General features: G+C 40.2%; 1 protein-coding gene and 1 long non-coding RNA gene across 4 annotated transcripts in view; both read right to left on the reverse strand.

Moving 5' to 3' along the window:
• The window catches only part of LOC137972015 (calretinin-like), a 24300-nt gene extending 1092 nt beyond the window's left edge, over positions 1-23208 (reverse strand). The window contains exons 1-11 of one of the 3 annotated variants that reach the window (XM_068818914.1): positions 22390-23208; positions 21532-21599; positions 20813-20902; positions 11318-11401; positions 9774-9830; positions 9150-9227; positions 7432-7487; positions 3475-3514; positions 3307-3363; positions 2398-2469; positions 1200-1462 (exon numbers count right to left, since the gene is read on the reverse strand). In XM_068818914.1, the coding sequence (XP_068675015.1) occupies positions 1200-1462; positions 2398-2469; positions 3307-3363; positions 3475-3514; positions 7432-7487; positions 9150-9227; positions 9774-9830; positions 11318-11401; positions 20813-20902; positions 21532-21599; positions 22390-22495 (971 nt within the window). In that variant the 5' untranslated portion in view covers positions 22496-23208. Of the gene's footprint in view, positions 1463-2397; positions 2470-3306; positions 3364-3474; positions 3515-7431; positions 7488-9149; positions 9228-9773; positions 9831-11317; positions 11402-20812; positions 20903-21531; positions 21600-22389 lie in introns of all 3 variants that reach the window. The other 2 variants (XM_068818847.1, XM_068818985.1) reach the window with 2 other exon arrangements.
• On the reverse strand, positions 15222-16358 carry LOC137974719 (uncharacterized). The gene is made up of 2 exons (XR_011117498.1): positions 15834-16358; positions 15222-15669 (listed from the first exon to the last, which is right to left on the reverse strand). It is a non-coding gene; the product is annotated as an uncharacterized lncRNA (long non-coding RNA).
• Positions 23209-25019: the final 1811 nt, after the last annotated feature.

The raw sequence follows: 25019 nt of genomic DNA on the forward strand, positions 1-25019 counted from the left end.
CCATCTGCTGGGCCCCGTTGTTCAGAACAAGGCTTGACTTTCGCCCGCCAAAAAAGCAATAAACTTGTAAAAAGCAAACGCTCAGTCAATTTTGGAAGCTTAAGGGGCAGTGTCACGCTATTTCATTCAAACTTCAAAACACTAAAATACGTAATCAAGTGAAATTGTGTTGGCTCGCAGTTAAGAGCGCAATTTACTATTGCGTCGAGGAGCCTGAAAAATTCAGGACTTCAACGGGGTTTGAACCCGTGACCTCGCGATACCGGTGCGACGCTCTAACCATGAAGCCACTGACGTTGGGAGCTGGTCATTTCTAGGTTCACATGTTCCCGTGATAAGTGATTAATGAACGAAATACGTCTTTGCATCAATCAAGACCAAAAAATAATGTTGTAGTTTTGTTCCCAATAACAATTGAAGTGCACTGAAGCTATTCTTTGTTATTTGCATCCATGGATGGAGAGGATGGAAATGAATTGCAACTTGAAAAAAAAACTGATTCGGAAATGGTGTCCGCAGAAAGTCGCAAAAATTAAATACGAAGAGCTCTTTGTGCAATAAATACGTGTGAGCTTAATTTTACCCAACAGCAAATTAAGCCTGACAGTGCCCCTTTAAGTCGTGGGAGAAAACAGACTGCAATTAAAGTTTCCCGTAATCCAGGATTTGAACAACTGGACCCTGGAGAACAGTTGAAGTTTGTTTTATCTCTTTTGGGGAATGTATTTTTTTAATCTTTTGAGAGCACCTTTTTGATGGTTTGAAGTGACCAATAGACCAATTCGGCAAACTCAATGTTGAACGCAATTCAAATCTCTCGGGGTCAAGATTCTTTGTGTGTTGAATTTACACGACAATGAAGCATTCACATTTAAATGATATGGAAATACTTGGAACAAAACGTTTTACTCCCAAATTGGATACAACTTTGAGTTAGCCGAATTGGTCTATCAAAGGATATCACCAAGGTCGCGACCTTTTCCATCTACAAGTCAACTTTCAGTGTCGTCTCCTACCACTTGGATCCATTTCTTTTCCATCTTCATTTTTTTTTTTAAATTGCTTCATTTAAGCCGTAACCAACAGTACTCAGGAAGAGTCTCAAAAAGAGCTTATGATAAGCACACATGCAGTTTGGTAAAATTTAAAGCTAAACTTTTGAAGGCTTCGTTTGAATATCTCAGAGCCATCAGACTAACCAGCAACAACCCGCTTTGCCGCCAGTAGAGCCACCATCGTCTGTTTTCTGTTGCTGCTGTTCTATTTTTTCGGCTTCTTTTTCTGCTCTTCTCTCGGCTTTCCGCCCTTCCGCGTCCACCTTGATCTCTTGCACTCGTCTCGACTGCGCGACAGAGAAGAACAGGCCGAGTTCCTCTTTCTGTATTCCGTCATCTCCGTCACGGTCGGCAAAACGCAGGATAACATCTCGCTGATCACTTATCGTTTTCATGTCTGGTGGCTCCTGGAGAAATTAAAAAAACTCTTTTTCGCATTCACGCATCATGTCTTTATCTTAACTTTTTATCTACTTTTAATAAATTTAAAATACATTGCTTTTCATACGATTTCGTCAGAGTTATGGAACATTATGTAACAATGTTAATACTAACAATCAGATTCTGTGTCTTCTGCGCGTTGCTCCGGAGCTTGTAAACTTTTCTAGAGCTCTGGTCCTACATGCTTGCATGGGGTCAGAAAGTTAATTAAGTCTCTTCGATAAATATTTGGATCTCTAAAGGCCTGTAACATGATTGCAAACCACTTATCCCTCTCAACAGTAAAGCTTTGTCAAGTCCTCGAATGTTTGCGAAAGTTAAATCGTATATTTTCAAATCCGCGCGGTAGTTTGAATCTATGCTTTCTCGATTTGGAATTATCGTGGATATTTCTTTCGTCAATCGAAAACATCAGAATGCTATGAAATTTTGCTTCCTGCAAAAATTTATGGTGTTTGGAAAGCAAAGGTATTTTGTACTTTCAATTGTGCATTTTACAGGGAAATACATAGAAAAAAAAAATAACGTTTCAATCAAACGTCGCAAGTATAACTTGAACGAATTCAGTCTCTCGAATACCGATCACGCCGTAGGAAGTTCGACTTAAGGGCTAAGAACTGCCTTGTGTCACTTTAATTTAGAAACTTCTAGCAGCTCTTTTCTGTATAGTCGAGAGAGAGAGAGAGAGAGAGAGCGAAAAAATCCGAAAGCGCACAGCGCGACGAGGCTGGAGCATGTGGAAGAAACGAGAAGAGACTGGGGAGAGACGGCCCCCATCCCCACTTCGCTCGCTCGCTCCAGTTTTCGGCTTTTTCGCTCGCCGATTTTCCTAGCCTTCTCGACTAACGGACTGCTAACAGTCTAATCTGAGGCGAATGATAGGACGTTGTGTAATGCTTACACTGTTGTTCTTGATGTACAGATCTCTTATAAGAGCGTCAAGCTCAGCTCCACCAATACTTCCATTGTGATCCTGTATACAAAAGCAAATAAAAGAACAGATTCGTGATTTTTGAGAACTTGCGCTTGCGGATTGGCTTAAGAAAATTTCGCGCCACATTCTCAGCCAATCAGATGCATGTAAAGGAAAGCCAGCTATGGGTTTCCCGCGCCCTGCCGTTGCATGAATTCGAGGTGTAAAAACACTGAAATTTCCCACAAATACTTGTATACACAGGAGTCCATGTTTGAGCGTACAACTCCCATACTAGGTCTACGTCACAGCATTTTCATACCAAGCTATTCTTATAACATTTCAATTGAAAAAAGAAAGAAAGATAAAACTGCGATAAAATATTACTCACTTAAGGAATCAAGAACTTGTCCGAAAAGGATGACGTTTCGACGTTCGCGGACGTCATTAGGAAGCTTAAGTACGGGACATCTTAGTGCCCCGGACGACAACCACAAAGTGTGCAGTTTTCCAGTTTAACTTGTCCTGAAACTATCACATTTATACTGCTAAGTATCTTTAGATTTGAGACGATTAGTTAAAAGGTCTGGGAGAGACCAAAATTCTCGTCCTCCATGGTTCAAAAACGTCGCGAGGCTTAATTAAGTTCCTTGTTATCTTTTTGAATGAGATCCAAGAATGAACGCTCTCACGGCGAATGACCAATCTCAACCAAAGGGTAATACTTAATTATGCAAGGCTTTTGATTGGCTGAAAAGGTCTGCAAACGTCATTCGTGGGGAAATAACTTTTTTTTTAGATCGGTCTGTAAAATCATCGTGATGTAAATATATCGAATTAGAAACCTCGTGGTCAAAGTTCATACGTCTTTTAAAACAAATCATTGAATTAACTTGCCTGGTCATAGTGGTACCATATCTTCTCAAATTCAGTTCTTGTCAAGTCTTTTCTGATCTGATCGTCGATGAAAAGCAAAAAAACACTGTTATAATTAATGGAAAGTTGATCCTTGACAAAAAAAAGGTTTAACCAGGATGAACTTAAGAAGAGAATCATTTAGTTTACCTGAAATTTCGCCAGAAAGTTTTCTTCCACCGGTAACAATCTAGAAAAGCGAGAGATGAACTTCCTTTAACCGTACCAATCTGTAGCTTTCGATAAACCTAGCCTGTCACTAATGAGACGAAAATGTTTCGGTAAACCAGCTACGAGATCCAAAGCAGTTACGCATGCAACTTCAGTTCGCATTTTTCATATCCAGTTGAGATTTAAATTTCAACAGGAATCCTTTTTTTATCAGATATGTTCAGAAGTGCACGTAGTTAGAGTTTTATTGACACGTTAACTGTAAGTACACTCGGACAAGACTGATGTTGATGTTGGCGCGAGAAAGGTAAGGGTACATTTTTTAATTTTCATTTTTATTGAAATCCGCGCGTTATGGACACTTTATAGCTTTAATAAGACTCCTTTCAAAAAGGTTCAAGAGATCACCTTCATGGGTTACAAAGTCAGGTTTTCACGCGACTGAAAGATTAAAATCTCTGAAAAAGTTGTCCACACCATTCTTGTGTGGTTCTGACGCCAGCCACGGCTAACTCAAACTGAGGCCCTTTTCGATATATTAAGGAAAGTGGATGATGTGTAAATATTTAGCATATTCATTCCAACGTGTTCCTACTGTTTTTGTCCTCACTGCCTCACTATCAAGCTGAATATTTGATACTTCGAAAATGGCCTATTATTAAAAACTGAACTACAGATATCAGATTTTCAGCATTTTCATTGGCTCGCCGAACACATGCGGGCTATCAGTTCCTATACCTGCTGTACCTAATATGGTCAAGGAACGCGTCAGCAATAAAGCGAGCAAAAAACATTTCTGCAACCCTGAAAACATAAACATGGCCGACAAGAGCCGTTTTGGACCGGAATTGACCGAGGTAGAAATCAATGCTTGAGTGGAAGAGTAGTTGATCCTGGAGTTTTTTAATTGATAAGACAACTATTCTACTCGGGCTTGCTGGATATAAAATGATTATAACAAACTCGGCGCGATATCTATCACTTCATATCCAGAGCGCCCTCGTATTAACTGGCGTCCATCCAGTCCTTTCGCGGCGCTAAGCTTAGTTTCACGCAAAAGATATTAAATAAATGGAAAATTATAAATGTCTCTTAGATTCTTCTCCCCAAGTAAGGAAAAAAAATGCTGCATTTACACTTAACTAAAAACAATGGATTTCCTGACACTTCGATTATTGTTAGAAATAGATGGCAAATCCATAGAATTAAGGGGACGCGTCTAGTAAGATATCAATCTCTACATCCACGTTACCGTTAAAATCCATTCGCAGATTGAATCCGTTTTTACGTAGGTTAAATTGGTGATCCTCACTTTACCTGTAGGTTGAATGCGCGCTCAGATGAATTGAAGAAACCTTTGGAGCCTAAATTAAGCCTAGAGAAATATTAGGGTCAGGTTAGGATTAGTTTTGGTTATTGTACATGGATATCAATTCACTTATTATACAAAAGTAAATAATGATAAGAGCTGTGTTGGGTTGAACATCTTCGCCGTAGTAGTGTAGTGGTGAAGACACAGAACTATACATCTGGGCCCGTTGTTCAAAAGCCGATTAACTCTAATCCCAGATTAAAAATTAACCAAGGAGTTTATTTCTCTGCTCCCAAATGCTGTTCAATGCTGATATTCGGCAAGACTTTACATTAGAGGAAGTCAAACTTGAAAAACAAAATTAAGCAAAAGGAACTTTCACCAAAAAGTGGAAAACATGAAACAAAAGTTTACACTAATCCAGGATTAAGTTAATCGACCTTCGAACAACCGGGCGCAGCTGGAGGGCCCGAGTTCGAGTACCCGTAAGTGCAAAGTACAATTTTTTGATGCCTTACTATCATGTTGTAATGTTGATAAGTGTATGATTACAGAAACTGATAAAATGATATAAAAAAATTAAGTCGACGATGAGTTGAGATGCGTAAGACAGTGCATGAGAGAAAGTATATTCAACCTAGATAAAATGAGGATCACCAATTTAATCTTTGTAAAAACGGATTCAACCTGAGAACGGATTTAACCGACAACATTTTTACACTTATCTAAACACAATGGAAATCCTGACACTTCCCTTATTGTTAGAAACAGATAGCAAATCCATAGAATTAAGGGGACACGTCTAGTAGGATATCAATATTGGACGTGCATCTAATTATCTCTACGCTCCAGCGCTCGGTAAGTTATGGTCGCCATATTGGACGGGCGGAAAATCTGGGACGAGTGAGATCTTCCGACTTCCACCCGTCCAATATGGCGACCGAAATACAAAATTACCGTCTGCAAGCAGGCTATTTTGGACTTTTGGCTGTTCAAGTTTGGCTTATGTGGCTTCATACACCATAATTCTTTTTTGAGACATCACCGCAAAGCCGGCCACATTTTGCTGGAGAATTCAGGCCAGACCACACCGTTAATTCCGTGCCCACTTTTATCGAATAGTGAATAGGATCTCTAATCTGAAATGCGTTGAACTCACAACCTCCTGCACGCTACTCCGTTGCTCAACCAACTGCGCCAAGCGGTTGTTTTGCATTATGGACATAAACTGAATGCCTTAACAATGAAACTTGGACATCGTTTTGTTTTCTCTGGTCTTGAAAACGTATTCAAAGATCGAGTTTTTCAGCAAGACCAGATTTTCGTTTCAAAAATTGCTTTTCGGACCAGGGGCCCTTTTGTCGAAAGTCTCGAAACTTTACGGGTCATTTTCGGGTGTCAAATTTCCCTTTGTATCTCGAAAACGGAGATGATTTAAGTCGTCAAACGTCACAGTCATGATTCTTTCAGTTACCTTGAAAACATGTTATCTGCTTTCCAAAATGAGCGGTTGGCAGTTTTTACAAATGGCTTTTCGAGCCCGAAAAGTTTTTGGGACTTTCGAGAAACGGACCCAAGGAGGGTTTTCGATCCTTGTCAGAAACAGGTCCCTGGGTAAGAGCCCCGGAGTGCACAACCGGGGTGAAATCTCTTACACTAGCGCCTTTTACAGGAGCCTTCCTTTTTCTGTTCTTTGAAAACTCAGAAAGAGTTCGACGTCCTCCTTTTCATGGCATTTTCGACTATCCACATTAGATCACCGAAAACGAACGAAAAATTAGATTGAAATGAGCCCACCTAACATTAATTCAAGGTGTCCGGATATTTTGGATCGAGACATGCAAACATTCCCTTCCTTCCTTCCTTCTGCGGGGTGCAAGGATGGCGCAGTGGTGAGAACACTAGTGGCCCGGGTTCGATTCCTAGACCCGGCATCATATGTGGGTTGAGTTTGTTGGTTCTCTACTCTGCACTAAGAGATTTTCTCCCGGTACTCCGGTTTCCCCTCTCCTCAAAAACCAAAATTGGACTTGATTTGTATGAATTGTTAATTTCAATTTACAGTGTCCCCAATTAGTGCTTCAGCGCTAGAACGACTAGACACTTACATAAAGTTCCTTTCCTTTCCTTTCCTTTCCATCTTAAGACCCCGAACCACCGTTTACAAAATACTTGCACTCTAGAGAGCGTTTTCGAAAACCTCGATTTCGCAGACGTACACCTCCGTTTTCTATCGGATTAGTGTGGACAGAAGGCGGAAACGGATAAGAAGGTATGCTCTTCAAAAAAAAAAGACATTAATTAACGTGGACGGTGCTTAAAATGCGTGCCGAACGTGCAGCACGTATTACATTACGTTTTTGTAGCGTCGTTCTTAGCGTTGCCATCGTCAGTCGTTGCTAATTCGCCCTAGTAAAAATACGTCCTGATTAATGAGCTGGGAAAAACAAGGAGCGATACCTTACAGTGGTTACTAAGATACTTATTATATCCCCAGACCTTTGAATCAAGCAACACCAACAAAGTTTTAGATTTAGCGAGCACTACTGCAGAATACTAAATTGATCAATCATACCGCGCGTACTATCAGTTACTAGACACATGATGAAATTGCAGATACTTACTTTGCCATTTCAGACAACTCTATTTCTCCATCATCATTCTTGTCAAAAGATTCAAGCTGAAAACAAATGTCAAATACCGCTTAATATACTGAACTAATGATGATCCACTTGAATATCGGGACCAAGAAAAATTACGGGCTAGAGAGAAAAAGCGTTAGTCTTGACTTCTCTTTGAGTTCTTCATTAAAAAGACGCACGGAGAAGGAACACTAGACCATCTAAAAATCCACCAATACCGAACAACACCCCTGCCCTTCCCCTCTGTCTTTTTGTCAGTTTATCTAAGCTAGACTAAGATCTTAAACTACGCGGTTCACATATCGCTTACAGGTTTAGTTTGTTCCATAGAGCAAATGTGTTCACAATAAACTGAATTACAGTACAGGACATGGTCATTCCTCAACAAATGAAAGTTGCCACTACTTAGTAAAGTATGAACAGTGAATTCAACCGTAAAGCGAGTACGAATGTCATCGATAACGGGCGTCTGAAGACACCGGCATTCGGCGACTAGAAGTGGCGTTTTCTGATTTCTAACGAAATTTCTCGGGCATCTTCGAGTAAGTTCTTTCGATTCGAGTGCCGACTTACGACCGTGAGAAGTTCACGTCGTCGACAACCGCAAAGATAACGCCAAAAAACAAAGCAAGCGTGCTCCACAAGCGGCACGCGTTTTGTACATTTTTACGCCGTACTCGCAAAAGACCCAAACTGAAGGTTTTGACCACTATGTGTACAAAGAAAAAGAAACCCTTTCTTTTATGTCTTTACATTTAAACCGCTCATACCAAGCCCATTTTGCGATACTTCTCCCATATTAGGGAGCTTCAGCAACGACGGCGGGAACGGCAACGAGAACGTCATATTAAAACATAAGTTCACGTTATTGCGATCACTTCACGACTATTCCAAGCTTTTTAATATGACAAAGGTGTGGCAGTCCCTCAGGAATGAAACCGTTACCAGCGGCGCTTGATTTAGGGGAGAAAAAATGAGAATTTATCTCCAAGTGCTGACGTTCTCCATAACACCTCAAACTTGGTTATTTCACGTTGTTGCTTTGCTGACGACGGCAAAGAAATGGACAAAAATGAAAAAAGCACGTGCTGGGCGTGCAAAGCTATTGTTTTTGCCCACTGAATATGCAAATTTGTAACGTTCTCGTTGCCGTCGCCGTTGTCGTTGCTAAAGCTCCCTATTTTTTCAACGTGGACGAGGCAGACGATTCATAAAATACTAACTGAACAAGAATGGAAAGTTTAATAGGCCATTTCCGACTTCATGTCTGCCTCCTCTTCAAAGCGAGTCTAAGTGCAAAGTTTTTGTGCTGGTAATTACATATTTACATATGAATGAAAACTAATTTGCATAAGAAAAACTTCGAACTTAGACTTGCTTTGGAGAGGAGGCAGACATGAACTCAAAAATGACCCTTTAAAACGGGACTTTTTCGCAGACTTTTCGGTTGTTGTTGTTGCTTTCTTAAACTCCCCTTTAGTGTGCAAATGGAGTAACGTAAACGCTCATTAGACGGAAACGCTCTGCTTGCGATTAGAATAAGAAGAAAACCCAAAACGCCTTGACATAGTCCATTGCCTCTCTGGTTTGAAAAAGCCTGACTTAGAAATTGTCTACATACCATTACGAATTCATTTCGGGGTAAGGGGGTGGGGCAGATTTATGATCTTGCTACGTTGTAGTTCAGATGCCATACTTACAGCTCCATTCACGTATTCTTCAACCCTCTGTGGACTGACGCGTGGATTGTTAACTGTCAACAGATCCTTGAAGAAACCCTGCAACACAGGACAACAAAATACGTTGAAGCATGGCCGCGTCCAATCTTCTATCCATTTTCCAGCGCTTCGATCACTCCTTAGTCCTCAAAGTTTGCGCTTAGTCAAAACCTAGGTGTAACACGAAGTTTTGGAAACCATCATTTGCTTCTAGCCTCTTGTAAACACGTACAGATTGAAGAACATTTAAATTAACTACGAAACTCATTTATTCGCAATTGCATTAAGTATTTGACGGATGATAAGCTTTTAAAAGGGGCAACTGGTTCAATTTTAGCTGGCGGTGCGTTTTGCCAAGTTTACGACATAATGCTTATTTATAGGACAGATTTTAAATTCGTCTAGCTAGAAAGTAGTTTCGTGAGCACTTTTCTTGTGACTTCCTCGTATGAGCGTTTTCCCGCGCCAAGCGAATGCGAGTGACATGTATTCAATCTACGCTATGATTGGCTGATTTCATTGCTATCGTCGGTTGTGATTGGTCAAAGACGTTATTACTTTTGGCGTTAAAGGGCTGAATTGAAAAAGACTTTTTTTCATACTTACCCTTAACTGCTTTTTCTCCAGGTAGCCTTCTCGGTAAGCATCATAATGATTCCATATCTAAAACAAAATTTGCGCGAAATTAATAGCTTTAACAATTTAACCCCTACCAATCCGTTACCGAAGGGTTTTCTTGTAATGACATCTTAACATAGTAAGAATTTCTAGTCTTGTCGAAAAAGAACAATCACGTGCTTAAGCAAATTCGACAACGACAGCTCCGATAACGTCATCTTTAAATGCAACTTCCCGTTATTCCAAGTGGTATTTTGGCATGTGACGTATGTCGAAAATATGCACACGTTTCAAATTGGATTTAAGGAACAAGATTCAGGGTATGTATTTGGTGTAAACTTTGAGAAAAAAATCATAATTTCATCTTCGGGAGCTCACGTCCTCCACATACTTAGGCTTAAATTTGGTTATTTCACGTCATTGTCAGGGCGAGACCGGCAAATTAATGCATGAAAATAATGTAAACCGCTCGTGGACGTCCAGGGAGAGCACTGGCCCGAGGACGTGGCAGTAAGGGCCGAGCGCAGCGAGGTACGCAAAAAACGACTGAGGGCCAATATTCCCAGTAAGGTCCCGCGCAATTGAGGTTAGTAAGTTGTTTATGATAGGGCATCGTTTCTTTGAGCAACCGGACACTTCTTCGCTTGGTGAATGTTCGTAATCTTCGTCTTCCATCAGACAAACTTGAACGGTAATCGTTTTACATGTAAAACTAAATTCCGCTTGCTCTAATTGTACTGTTGTGATGAAAAATAAATAGATTCCGCTTTTTAAAAACTCTTTTTGTGTTTCGCTCAACTTGAATTTCCCGGCAGAGAGCAAAAGTACGGAAACGGCCCGCCGTTTCCATGGTGATGGTCCGTACTGAAAAATCTCGACCAAAAACCAGCCAATCAGAGTTCTCTATTTAGTCTGAGAATTTTTATTTATTTATTTAACTTACCCAGTCAAGCTGACAGAGCGCTACAACAGTTTGCGCCAATTACTGTAGCCCCTTTTTTAACCCTCCCAACCATGATACACAAGGGAAGACAGACCACAACCCCTTGAACTACGCGCCCTACTCGTGTGTGGGTTCTTTTACGTTACGCAGGATTATGAACAATGAAGGGTTGTTAGGCGGACCATTTACATATGTAATTAAAAAGGCAGCACTTTCTCCTCAGTTATTTAAAGACCCTGAGTGTTGGTTCGGCCGGAGTAGAAATTACGACCTCCCGCGTGACAGCCCGGTGCTCAAGCAACTGAAACACCGGTTGCATCTTCATGTCCCAAAAGAAATCAAAAACAATGATTATGCAAAATTTGGGGAGGGGGTGGGGGGGGGGGGGTTAACAAGATGTATTATGGGACTTGAGAAAGTAGAGAATATAACGAGAGACTTGAAGTTTCTCGTTCCCAATGCCGCGCATATTTAAACATTTCATTACGTCATTACGACTGGCCAATCAGGTCGTAAAAATAGCTGTTCTCTTACCTTTTCTTCTCTTGGTGTTATTTTGTATCATTTTGTATATTGTTAGGAATCTTACCCTCATGAAATCGACGCTAGAGATTTTGGATTCTCGGTGGAATTGAAGAAGAAAATTCTGTTCTGTGGGGAGTATTTGTGCTACCTGTAAAAAGCAAAACGTAGCTCATTTGTTAAGAGGCTAATCTGAAGTGCGGAATGTAACGCCATGGATTAGATTTCTTTGCTGGTCAATGCTGACCCAATGGTTGGACCATCACTGCCTTATTTGGCTCAGATTAACACCAGGTCTCTGACAGAGCTAGCAGGAAACTCTACCAGAGCCCAAGTCATGGTGATAGAAAATCGTTTTTAAATTGGTGTCTATTTTTCTCGTTCTAAGAAAATGCCAAGGGAAATGTCATTGCCTCATTTCTGAGATACTTTTCATCACAAAGACCTCAAGGTCATTTTGAAAGCGAGGAGTGACTCTGTCAGGGATAAGGATTTTTTTTTTACTTGTGATGAAACTTACACACCTTGCTGACACGTGAAATGAACTATAGTTTGTATTCCGTACTATCAGAAACTCATAAGAGTTGAAACGTGTAGCGGCCCCTTGTGTGCTGAGAAAAAAGCTTCTGAATATTCAATTTGCTAAGTACCATATTTGGAACAACAGCAGCGAGGGGTTTCCAAATATGGTATTTAGCACTGAAACAGTCAACCAATCAGTTCGCAATGAATATTCGGAAGCTGTGAACGCGCGTTACACGTTTCAACCCTTATGGGTTTCTGGTACTATGTATAGAATATTCTTGCTTCATTTCTTGATTTGACAGTAGGGAGTTTAAGCAAGGACAACGGCAAGCTCAACGAAAACGTAACTCCAAAATACAAACTTAACGCTATTGCAAGTATCTTTCGCGATTTTTCCATCTTGTTCGCGTTGTGCAATACCCTGTAACTGGATCAATGGTTACGAACGGTTTTAAAGTAAAGATAGAAATGAATGGTTGAGAGTTGACGTATGCTCACGTTGTCGTCAAAACCTAAAATTTCACGTAGTTGTTTTTGTGGAGTACGGCAAAGAGATGCACGGAAAATCGAGCTGCACGTGCAGCACGATTTTTTCGTGTCCTTTTTAATTGATATAATTCTTGCTTTGTGGTGTTGTCGTTGCCGAAGGTCTCGTCTTTGCTTCGAACTCCCTAGTAACGTCTGAGAATGCCGTAACGTCGTCCGCTTTCTTAATTTTAAATAAATAAGTATCTTGAAAATGCGAAGGCGAAGACGGCTTTTTAATGTCATTTTGCATCTGTGCTAGCGGAAATTTTTGGATCCAGTACTTCTAATCATCAAAAAATGCCCGTAAAGTTTCGGGACTTTTGAGAAACGGGCCCCATGGCCAGAGCTTCAAATATTGTGGGTGCTAGTCGCCTGTCATCGGTAGCAAAATAAGGCTATGGCGAAAGGTTGCGATATTCCGATCACTTCCATTGCTTTTGCTTGTCATTTCGTGTACGTGTTTTTTTCTCTTGGAAGTCGATGAAAACTAATATCTCTCGCTGTTTTGTAATCATTAAAACAAAAAAATTCCGCACAATACATAATATTTTGCCTACTTTGCTATCGTCACCTACGCCATATATTTTGAAAGCAATCGCTGATATCAAACGTAAGCCGCTGGTTCGAGACGAAACCTCAAGTCCCTTGAAACTGCTTGAGAAACAGCATTAAAAATCGTCATATATGTTGTTTTGATAAGTTTAAGTATTTGTTTAAAAAGAGGTTATTTTAGCATGCAGTTCTCCTTTAAGGGATTTAAGATCTACGATGGCGAGGTAGACGAAAACGGCTTCAAAATATGACTTTGCAATATCGAAACTCAGTTTTTCGAGATTGGTCACAGAGGTCTATCTCGTTCGTGCCGTACGATGTGGGCGAAGTATCTTAAACGTAACTTGGTACGAACACTTTTCAGAGTAAAAGTAGAGAATGAAAGATTCACATTTGTAGGCTCGTGTTTTTGTCAAAACCTCAAAAATGGTGATTTCACGTCGTCGTTATGCAGAGTACCACAAAAATATGTGCTATAATAGCTGTGGTTACACTAGCCTTTTTACCCATGGGTAAATAGCGTTTGCCCACGGGCAAGGACGTTTTTGTGTGTAACCGCTTGACCTAGACCGGAACTGCCCAGGGTTATTTCCAGGGATACATGAAAAAAACAAAAACAAAACAAAACAAAAAAACAAAAGAACTTCCGAGGACAGTTCCTGAACTGAAAATTACGGTTTTTCTGTTCCCTGAGGTGGCTTGGCCAATCATAAACCAGAACGTAGCTAATTGCAGTGCTCTGAGTTGACCTCTGATACCATAGGCAGCCCAAGCTCGCGTCACTACAGACCGCCGTTGAGAATTTAAACGCGTTATAAGACTTTGTTTGGGAAATAAAATACAGTCCATTATGAAGCCTAAAAAATGCTCAATTTAACATTCAATCAATAAAATGCGGGTTCTCGAACACCATGGTTACGAGTGACGCTGTGGGGATGGGGTAAGTGTTGTACATGAAATGACTGTACCCTCATCGAGCATACATGTCCAATACACTCGACCAGAGTCGGGTTGTCTTCACTCGCAGGCGGATTGAGTCCGATCGCGACCGGAACCGGAATTGGGTGCATGGCGCTTGATCAATGGTACCGGAAGTGAGGGTTAACAGGAGCGAGAGGGGTTGAAAAAGTTGGCAAACAGACTCGATCGGATCCGATGGAGACAGCTCTTCCTGGCAAGAGTCAATCGGACTCTCGGAAGTCAGTTCGCGCGTGACAGAAAATATCTCTCAGCCATGACGCGAAACAAGCACACGCTACACGTGAAATATACGTCGTTCTTAAAGCCATGAGGCGATACAAGCGCGCTACACATGTAACATTAGTCGTTCTTTAAGACATGAGGCGAAAGTTAACATCACGAAATATTGCACTCCACACTATACCTCGTTCTTTAAAGCATGAAGCTGAACAAGATTTTCACAAATCCAGCTCATTGAATTTCCGATTGCGACAGAAATTCTTGTCATCCAATCTCCGACAACAATAAATTATTAGCTTTTCAGTCAAATCCACTGATTTCAGTGACGAAGACAAAGATACTCTACGTGAACGAGAGCCTTTCCCTGGATGAAAACTTTCATTTGTTTTTCTAATTGAAATTGTGATTAATTCCATAAGACATTAGAAACTTCTATAGCATTCTGGAACTGTTCTAGTTAAAAGAGCTCTATATTGATTATATGTGAAATATAGAATGGTCAAGGTTATGACATTAGGAAGTTCTATAGCATTCTAGAACTGCTCTAGTTTGAAGAGCTCTATAGAAAGTTCTATATCATTCTAGCACCGCACTAGTAAAATGGTCGTATGTGCAAACTTCTAAAGTTCTGATTAAAGTCAAAATTCGCAGTTCTAGAGTTCCGATTTCTAGAGTTCTAAGTTCTAGAATTCTCAATTGTTATATGTTCCCCTCTGTGTGCTCTAGAATGTCTAGAGTTCTAAAATAGCCAGACTCTCTAAGTGAGTTCCAGAACGTCTAAACTGCACACTAGGCTTGGTTGATTTCACTGATTACCATTCACTAGTTTAAATACTAAGCACTCATTTAAACAAAAACAAATCCCCATGAATACCATGTAACCACGTTATACCTCGACCGTATCCAAGCACCTTAAGTGAGCTAAAACGTTCCCCCGTTTTCCAAAACGAATTAAAAAATGGACATGGAAACTTGACTAAACCAGGTATCGCTCCTTAGCTTTCACTTTGCGGTTCGGTTAACTACACTTTTCCCGAGATTATGTGAAGAAGAAAGCACTCGTTAACTGATTAAGCCTAAGCGCTCCTTTCAGTTATTAGGCCCCAGTAAGCACTCTCGCAAAAGTTTAGCTTTCATTTTGACTTGTAGCACGATACACATGTACATTAGTGGTTGCTCAAATATATTTTCCAATATCTTTGCAAGCTAATGACGGATTTCGTTCAAATTTTCTACCTTACTTGAACAGGGATTGTTGTTAAGTGATATGTTAAAAAATTATCATTTGGAAGAACATAAGAACAAAAAAATCTTCAAAATGCAAGAAAAATAGTTACAAAATCAGCGTGTAACGCGTAACAGCTAATTTGCATGAAATAGTTAAAAAAGTAAAATTTCACCCTCAATGCAATCTATTTAAGAAAATTCAACAGAGCAGAAATATTAAATAGGAAAAAATGACACTATACGCAAAATTACAGTTCTCCACATTTATTTTACAAATAAAGAGAATTATAATTCTAAGGACGGTTGCCCTTTAGTGCTTGTGTAACGCTCAAGGTCCGACAGAGCTCCATGCCTTACAAATACCAGGCTAGCGACTTCCAAACGCACCTACAAAAGAAGAGAATTTGTTTGAGTAAAGTTCATAACATTGTTTACCATCGAGTACGAAAGGTTTTCAAAGATCTCAAACGGCGATGAAGAAATAAAGAATTTTCGTGATCGGAAACAAATCTGTTGCGTACTTTCGATTAGTAAAATTGAATATTACTTACCCACAAGAAAACCTGTATCTCAGCCTCTAGTTACCAACCGTCGCCGATACACAGCTGCAGCACAGTTCACTTACTGGTCTTCAAATCCTGCTAAATTTTATAGTCTTCAGTAGGCTTAAAACGAAGAAATTCTACAAACAGTGAATCGGAAACATATTTCCAGTTGAACTCCACGTGTGTTCAGCATAACGATCAAATTATAACCACGCTCGTAGCAGAAAACGTGCCAAATCAAACTAGAATTGAAGACATCCACAACAAACAGCGAAGGAGTCCTGTGTAACCTCTCCTTAGTATCTTGGGGGGTGTTTATATAACAAATCAGGGGCAAAAAGCGGGAAAATATCAGAGGTAAGTGGACGTGACGATTGCGTTACACAATAGTGTACAAGGACTTTAGAGATGAATACTGAGAAGAAAAGCATTTCAAATGCTGAAAAGGTGGAGGGAATAAAAGATCTTCAGGGCTTAAAGGCCTCTCTTTTGTTAGAGAGAACATCACTGACATGAAAAAACTAGACAAAAATGAAACAGGTTTTGGGCTTGCTGGCACTTTGTGACACATTTGTGGGGAATTACAGAAGAAAAGAAATAATATTTATTAAGTGCCTTTGACTGTAACTGAATAAATAATTGCCTCTTTTTAGTATACATGATTTAGAAGTAGTTATGTTAGTTAAGTTTGTTGTATTTTAGCGATAATAGTCATGCTAAGCAAACCAAATAGTCAGATGCCACGCCCAAAAAGGATTCTGGGTAATTTCTAAAACAAGCTGTAGACAAGAATTATACCCTGAAAATTTTCCAAATATGTTTCTTTGATGTTAATTACTTAATATCTGGCAAGTAATGATGATTTGGGGATATTTTACACATTTTCATGAAAGTGCTCTATGTTACACTGGTGTACATGTGTATCGTGCTACAAGTCTTTGCGGTTCGGTCAACTACACTTTTCACACAATCTCCGACAACAATAAATTATTAGCTGTTCAGTCAAATCAGTGTAGAAGACAAAGATAATCTGAACGCCTTTCCCTGGATTAAAACTGCCATTTGATATTCTAATTGAAATTAATTCGGAATAACTGATACGTTATTTATTTATGAAAATAAGTAAGTGAAAACAACATTGAAGGATGTTTAACAAACCCAAAAAATTATTACTACCCCTGCAAGAACTTGTTCGCCGAACGTCCGGCTCGGTGTGCGCTTGCAATGTCACTGAACCACCGAAGCCATCGGAGATATGTCCAGAAATGCACGCAACAACCAAAAATGGCCAAAAAAGAGAAAATGTTGGCGAATTTGGCAACTATGGCGAAAATGACAATTTTGCCACAATCGCCAACAAGGTAAAGCACAAAGCAGAGAGTGCTTAGGCCTAATCACTGAAAGCAGCGCTTAGGCGTAATCAGTAAACGACTGCTTTCTTCGAACCGTAAAATGAAAGCTAAAATTTTACAATAGTGCTTAGGCCTAATCACTGAAACGAGCGCTTACACTTTTGAAATATCGCTATAGTGAACTGCCATCGCGGTCCGCAATCCCGTAGTCGAGGACTGAAAATTGTTCAAGGGCAAGACGATCTCGTGAAAAGTGTAGTGAACCGAACAACAAAATGAAAGCTAATATTTCTGCTATTTTTATCAGCGCGTGCATTTCTGGACATAAGTGAGCCATAGTCAACCTTTGGAAGTAAAATTAGGATATTTGATAAATGGAACGTTTTCTTTTCACTCGGTCACACAATTACTCGCCAAAAATCTACTCGGTTGAATCGCCTGAATAATAAAGTACATGTATGATTGTATCGATCGTCTCCCCAACTATACTTTGCATATACATCAATGTCCTTCGCTCTTTTTGTTTGGCGCCTCGGAAAAGAGAAATACTGCGTATCCACTAAGCTCGGTGTCTCCAGTGCGTATCTCCGTATCAGCGTATCCACGCAATTTAGGGTAAAGCTTCGAGGTGGCAGGATATTGATCCGATGGAGTCCGTTTGCCGACATTTCCCATCGCCTCCTCAACTATACTTTGCTGTATATTTACTAAGTCTCTCGCGAACTGACTCGCGGTAGTCCGATGGATTCTTGCCACGGCAACCGGTCTCCATCGCATCCGATGGAGTCCGTTTGCCGACATTTTCCACGCCCTCCTCAACTATACTTTGCTGTACATTTACTAAGTCTCTCGCGAACTGACCCGCGGCAGTCCGATGGATTCTTGCCACGGCAACCCGTCTCCATCGGATCCGATGGAGTCCGTTTGCCAACATTTTCCACCCCCTCCTCAACTATACTTTGCTGCATATTTACTAAGTCTCTCGCGAACTGACTCGCGGTAGTCCGATGGATTCTTGCCACGGCAACCCGTCTCCATCGGATCCGATGGAGTCCGTTTGCCGACATTTTCCACCCCCTCCTCAACTATACTTTGCTGTATATTTACTAAGTCTCTCGCGAACTGACTCGCGGTAGTCCGATGGATTCTTGCCACGGCAACCCGTCTCCATCAGATCCGATGGAGTCCGTTTGCCGACATTTTCCACCCCCTCCTCAACTATACTTTGCTGTATATTTACTAAGTCTCTCGCGAACTGACTCGCGGTAGTCCGATGGATTCTTGCCACGGCAACCGGTCTCCATCGGATCCGATGGAGTCCGTTTGCCGACATTTTCCACGCCCTCCTCAACTATACTTTGCTGTACATTTACTAAGTCTCTCGCGAACTGATCCACGGCAGTCCGATGGATTCTTGCCACGGCAACCCGTCTCCATCGGATCCGATGGAGTCCGTTTGCCGACATTTTCCACCCCCTCCTCAACTATACTTTGCTGTGTATTTACTAAGTCTCTCGCGAACTGACTCGCGGTAGTGCGATGGATTCTTGCCACGGCAACCCGTCTCCATCGGATCCGATGGAGTCCGTTTGCCGACATTCTCCAGCCCCTCCTCAACTATACTTTGCTGTATATTTACTAAGTCTCTCGCGAACTGACTCGCGGTAGTCCGATGGATTCTTGCCACGGCAACCGGTCTCCATCGAATCCGATGGAGTCCGTTTGCCGACATTTTCCACGCCCTCCTCAACTATACTTTGCTGTACATTTACTAAGTCTCTCGCGAACTGACTCGCGGTAGTCCGATGGATTCTTGCCACGGCAACCCGTCTCCATCGGATCCGATGGAGTCCGTTTGCCGACATTTTCCAGCCCCTCCTCAACTATACTTTGCTGTATATTTACTAAGTCTCTCGTGAACTGACTTCCGGTGAGTCTGGTTGCCCATGGCCTTCGTCCATCGGACTCAGTTTGGGTGTATTGGACAACCCTCTCATCGAGTGGAGTTAATTTGACCTCGGACCCAAGCTCCGTGTCCTCGTCGGTGATCAGTTGTTTTTAAATTCATCAGCTATCGTGGAATCTGAAGCAGAAAATGCTCATTTCCAGCCATGTGCGTGGGGATTTTTGACGAAGAAACATTCACGGGGGTTCGCAAAAGATGTGGCTTTAGGTTTGCGTGAAAAAATCTTGACTGGGATGGATTTTCGAGTCGCAAACCGCCTCTGAGCTGACAACGGTCGAAATCTTAGTGTGCAGCCTTGACTTCGTCTTAGAACATTGAAAACACGGACTTCGCGAAACTGTAAAATAAACTCCAAAAGGCACAAGATTACTCCAGAGGTGAGTCATTTTGATTCATTTTATTGATTGAATGTTAAATTGAGCATTTTTTAGCCTTCATAATCGACTGTATTTTATTTCCCATACAAAGTCTTATAACGCGTTTAAATTCTCAACGGCTGTCTGTAGTGACGAGAGCTTGGGCTGCCTATGCTGATACTCGTGGATAATTTCACATTCACGTCTATTTGTAGCACGAGGTAACATGGCAGGGTTTCGTGCATCACTGCGGGTATTTCTTTCTATATTTTCATGAGTTTGCACTTCAGACTGTCAGTTAAGAAGTTGATAAAGCGATAATATTTCTGTTTCTCTGTTTACAATTTGCAAGGTCAGTGAACTCATATCTAATTATATTTTACCCTGAGGGGAGTATTTTACTGTGTAACCGCATCCCCAAGGGTAACATGAAACCTGAGTTGAACCAATCCCAAGCTATTTACCCTCCGGAAGGAGTGTGTAACCACAGCTAATGCTTGCTGCAGTTGACGACCGCGTCGTTGATCTTTAAGTGACAGCAAAGATGATACTAGCTGTAATGATGACGACTTCATTCATATTACTTATACACGATTTTTGGTGATATTTGGAACAAATGGGCACAATTGCTTTCCTTTTTAATTTTAATAACCACCAAATTGCACCAGCCCGTAGGACGAGGGAAACTTGTTGTCCTTGAAAAAAATTGCCTGCTTTTTTCAAGAGCGTACTCTTTCCAAATTACACAAGAAAAATCCTGTGATTAGTTATTAATAATGTACGTGAAAAACTTCCGAGATAACTTATCATAATTATGGAAAATTAAAGCAAGATCCAAGATAAAAAGGTTTTGCGGCTTCCGCAGCTCACACTTGATTGGTTATCCGTGAGATTCTTTCACTATTGACCACTCAGAATGCTTGGTTTGTTACCGCCAGTTTTTGCACTGATGCATGAATTACCTCTTCTCTGCGCTGTGTTACTTGAAAACTGCATTTTTCTTAGCCAATCAGAATGGAGGAATTTTCCATATATACATTATAAACCTTAAAAAATACGAGGGCCTCGCATATCAGCTCTCAAGAAAAAAAATACCGTTTTGGAGAATTTATGTTTCAGGTCTAAATATTGGAATACGAGCAAGGGTACTCCGTTCTGAGCACGCGCAGTTGAACAAAGTCCTTCCTTGAACTCAATGCGCATGCTCAGAACGGAAAACCAATCCAAAGGTCCTTTATATTTATCCCTAAATACAACGTAAATCAAACAAACAAAAAACCATTAATTAAGCTATGGGAACTATTTATACACCTCGTTAATTTCCAGTCGTCCATCAAAGTTCTTGTCGTATCGCTGTAAAATTAGTTCTCTCATCTCTCTTACTTTATCATGGGCCAGTCCCTGTTTGAAAAGAAAAACATTCTCGAAAAATATTATGCGGCATGGAAAAAAAAAGATCACAATTAAACTGGAGTGAAGTTAAGGTATGCGAAGCAAAAGCGCACGTCTTAATTAAAGAAAAGGAGGAAAAGAGCTTTTGAAGATTTTGTGTCTTACGTCTTGATATTATTCATCCCGTGAATCATTTCAATATTTAATTTGTTGCCTCTCTGCTGCTCGAATAACCAATTACACTTCTATAGTCTAAAAACCCGCAACTACTTCTTTTGAAGAAGTCTCAAACATGAAAATCGTTACTAACTTCTCAAAAATGTCTTCAAATAATTCAAATGCAAAATTTGTTTCTATAACCCAACAAGTTCTCCATTTTAGTTGACTTAACGAAAATTAAAATTGTAAATGAGATAAAATTATATTCAATATTTTTGCCAGGAGTGAATAATTTATTTTAGAGGCACTTGTTATATTATTTTAAAATATGGTTTGTGGTCTCAAACTATCCATCAGTATACATTTCAGTTCTCGACTTAATAATGAATCTTTCGTCAACTTGAGACATGGGTTTTACGACGGTTCTGTCAAAGTAACATATTTATAACTTGCCATATTTTTTTCGATCTTGAACTTACATGATATCTCGCATCGAAAAGTTCTTGTAAAAATGGATCCAGTTCTCTTGCCTCAATGTAACCATTTCCTGTATTAATAAACGAGATAGTTTCCATGTACCAATAGTCTGGCGCTTACCCTAAACTTGACAACGGCAAACATTGACGAGAAACAGACCTCCGCTTTGACAATTCAGTCATATCCCTAACTGTGAAACACATACGATCGCGTCTTATCCACCAAAAATTGCATCGCTCAAAACTCGGATAAATCACTATGCAGTTCTGTTCAATTGAAAAAATACGAAGGAAAACTATTTTGAAAGAATCCCGTTTATTACACCAGCCCATATTTCTTGACAAATATATGTAAATAAAGTAAAAACCATTGGGATCTTCTTTGCATTAAAACAGAGACCGAGCAAGTTAAATTTTAAGGTTGAGTAGTTCAGTTCATTGTTTACATAGATTTCTCGGGGTTTCTTTGTGTTATTAAACAAAATGCATTTATTTTTGGACCCCGTGGTTCTCAAGAGAAATTCAAAAATTCTTGAAAGCGTCCAAGGTTTGTCAGCTAAGTTTTGCTATTCAAAATACCGTTTACCGACGTTAACACTTATCTGACTTATCCCCGGAGCTAACGGCTGATTTATGCTGATATTATTCTGTGTTTTAAACTTGTGTTTTAGTCGCGCCCGAATTACAGCGAGTTAGTCGTCTTCAAATGAAGCTAAGGAGAGTAATATTCGGCGTTTTTAGACAGAGGAGATCTACCATGCAATACCAACGAAAATGATACGATCGAAACGAATCATACAGCTGCAGGGCAAGGAATCAAAACAATTTATGCAGTCTGTAGGGTTACAAAACACTACTTACCATCTTTGTCGTATTTCCTGAAAACTTCCATAAATTCTGTCGACGTTAGCTGAGCTTTTCCATGGAATTTAGTGACAAATGGTTTAAGTCCTTGAGAGGAGGCCATGATTATTATTCAGCAACGAGGCAGACAGCTCTTTCAAAGATATTATTACAAGCACACACCTCTTGGGCAGCTGACACAGACATTTGATCTCCAATTCACATCATTTGTTTTGACTGATCTCATTGGCTGATCGCGACGTCGTAAAAGTTCCAGAGTCACAAAGAGCCCTCGTTTGCGGGAAACCAGAAAAGCGCGACTGATAAAAGTGACGATAAACAGATGCTTGGTTGTTAAGCTGTCACGTTGCCTCTTGAAACATCACACGAAAGTTCTCTTCACATCTCGGAACTGTTAATGCTTAACATCAGTGTTTGATAACAAGATCGGAGCTCATCTGAACAAGCTATCCCAGTCATTTTTAGGAGACTCAGAGTTGTATTGATACGACTCCCGCAAAAGCGACTGCGTGGAAGGTATAAATGAGTCGCAACCAAACAGATGTGATATTTATTAGGGGCCAATATCAGCACTTGGACTCCTTCAATTTGACTACTGTCTGTTTTGCTGTTATGTGGTCTCATCGATCAGTAGTCCCTTAAGAAGATTATTACGCCAAGCCGACTGGGCCGCTGAGTCAACAAAGTCAAACAGGACAGCTTGGATTTTCAGGATTTATTTGAAGAAAATAATCTGAAGCTATCGAAAGTAGTAAAAATAGCAATAATCCCTTAATAATTGAATACTCTGATCGAAATCAATGTAGAAGAAATTTATAACTTAATTAAAAACTTACGTTTGTCCAAGCCAGTTCAGACATTTCAAAATACATACAATCGCAGCGGAACAAGAACAATTGCAAAAACTACAATGTAGCATTTTTGGTGTGTCGGATTACACGACCTTTGACAGTCTAGGTCCAGTCTCTTTGTTCATTTATACGCGAAACACCGACCACATTCTTGGAAGGCTAGACCACAACACCGGGAACTCTTTTCGAGATCTTTAACGTCCCATAGAGGTAATGAACATTGAAGGGTTTTGAAACGGGGCCTATGGTTTATAGTTTTTATCCGAGAAGAGATATTAGGATTATCGGATTATCCTCCTTCCATGTAAAGACTGTAAATGGGGCGTAAAATGCCGAGGAGCGTATCATGCCGAAAGGGGTACAGACGCATAAATTATGCTATTACGCAACACGCATGTCATCAGATAACAAGCAGCTTGTCTATGGTTTCAATGGTTTCAAGTGCTGCTGTTAAGAATGTGACATGGTATAAGCTTCATGCGAAATGGACGTAAGAAAAAAACAGTAAAGGGTTAACAAAGGGAAAATAATGGATTTCAATCACAAAAATACATAACGAACTGTAATTTTGCCATTTCGGAATTGTGATTTTTTTTTTTTTTTTGCCGGGCATTTGCAATCGGACTGTTGCAAAAATGTTTAACTGCCTTACAAAATGGCAGTTTTAAAATACATCATACTTGCAGGATCATGATATTTTGTTTCGTCATTTTTGAAAAAAAATACGCACCCCTTACAAATCTCTATTTAAAGGGCGACCACGTGTCCTGTGCAATATTAAAACTTCAGCGGAGTTCTTCAGCGTAGCTAAGCAAATAACCTCTCATCAATATTACATTGTATCAGAAATCTCATAAGAGCGAAATAACCAACCACAAAAGCAACAACATCAGACACCGTAGCTTCCAGTAAGTTGTTACATCTTTAATATAATGCGTGCCGAAAAAGTTGCGAGATTAGAACTGGTACAGGAGTACCCAACGACAAAAATTTATAAAGTGATTGGATATCGCCTCCAGTAATATTTCAACAGTCACTAATTGTTTTTTGGTTGATTATTAACTTCTGTGGCAAAATTATATCCGCTCCCCAAAGCCAGCTAGAGCTAGAATTTAAAATACAATTTCCAGCCAGGATCTTTACTTTAAGAGCTTTTCCCAGCCAGGATATTTACCAAAAAGGCATTTCCCCAGCCAGGAATGTCTCTTTCTCCCCTTTTTTGCCAGCCAAAAAAATAACCAACATTTAGCCAGCCAGGAAAGTAAATTGAGCCATTTTATCCAGGTGATACAAAAAAAATAACTCAACGAAAGCTTGGTGGTGTTTGAGCCATTTTCTTTGCTTATGACTTCGGTGTACATTAACGCGGGATAAAAATAACATTTCTACTCTCTTACTGGTCTGTGGAAAATATAAATCGTCTTTACTTCAATCCAAATGAGAGCAAAGTTGTGAGATCGGAAAAAATAGATTTAGAGTTGGTTTACTTGATTTGAACGCAAACTTAAGACTGACACCAGGACCCACAAACAACCACGTTTCCAGGGTTCCAAACACTGGTAACGAGATTGGATTCATCAAGAGAATGTCTGGAGAGCACATTCGCCAAACGTTTAACGCGTACTTACTCTTCTTCTGCCCCACCTCCCCTCCAAAAGCTCATAATTCTGAACTTTATCTAAAATTACGCGTTCTGCTATCATTAGAAAGCAACGAAAATTTCGATGAACATTGTGCACAACTCACTATCCAGTAAGGACAAAATCAAGTGACCGC

The sequence above is a fragment of the Montipora foliosa genome, chromosome 1 (genome assembly GCF_036669935.1).
Source record: "Montipora foliosa isolate CH-2021 chromosome 1, ASM3666993v2, whole genome shotgun sequence".
Taxonomy (NCBI): domain Eukaryota; kingdom Metazoa; phylum Cnidaria; class Anthozoa; order Scleractinia; family Acroporidae; genus Montipora; species Montipora foliosa.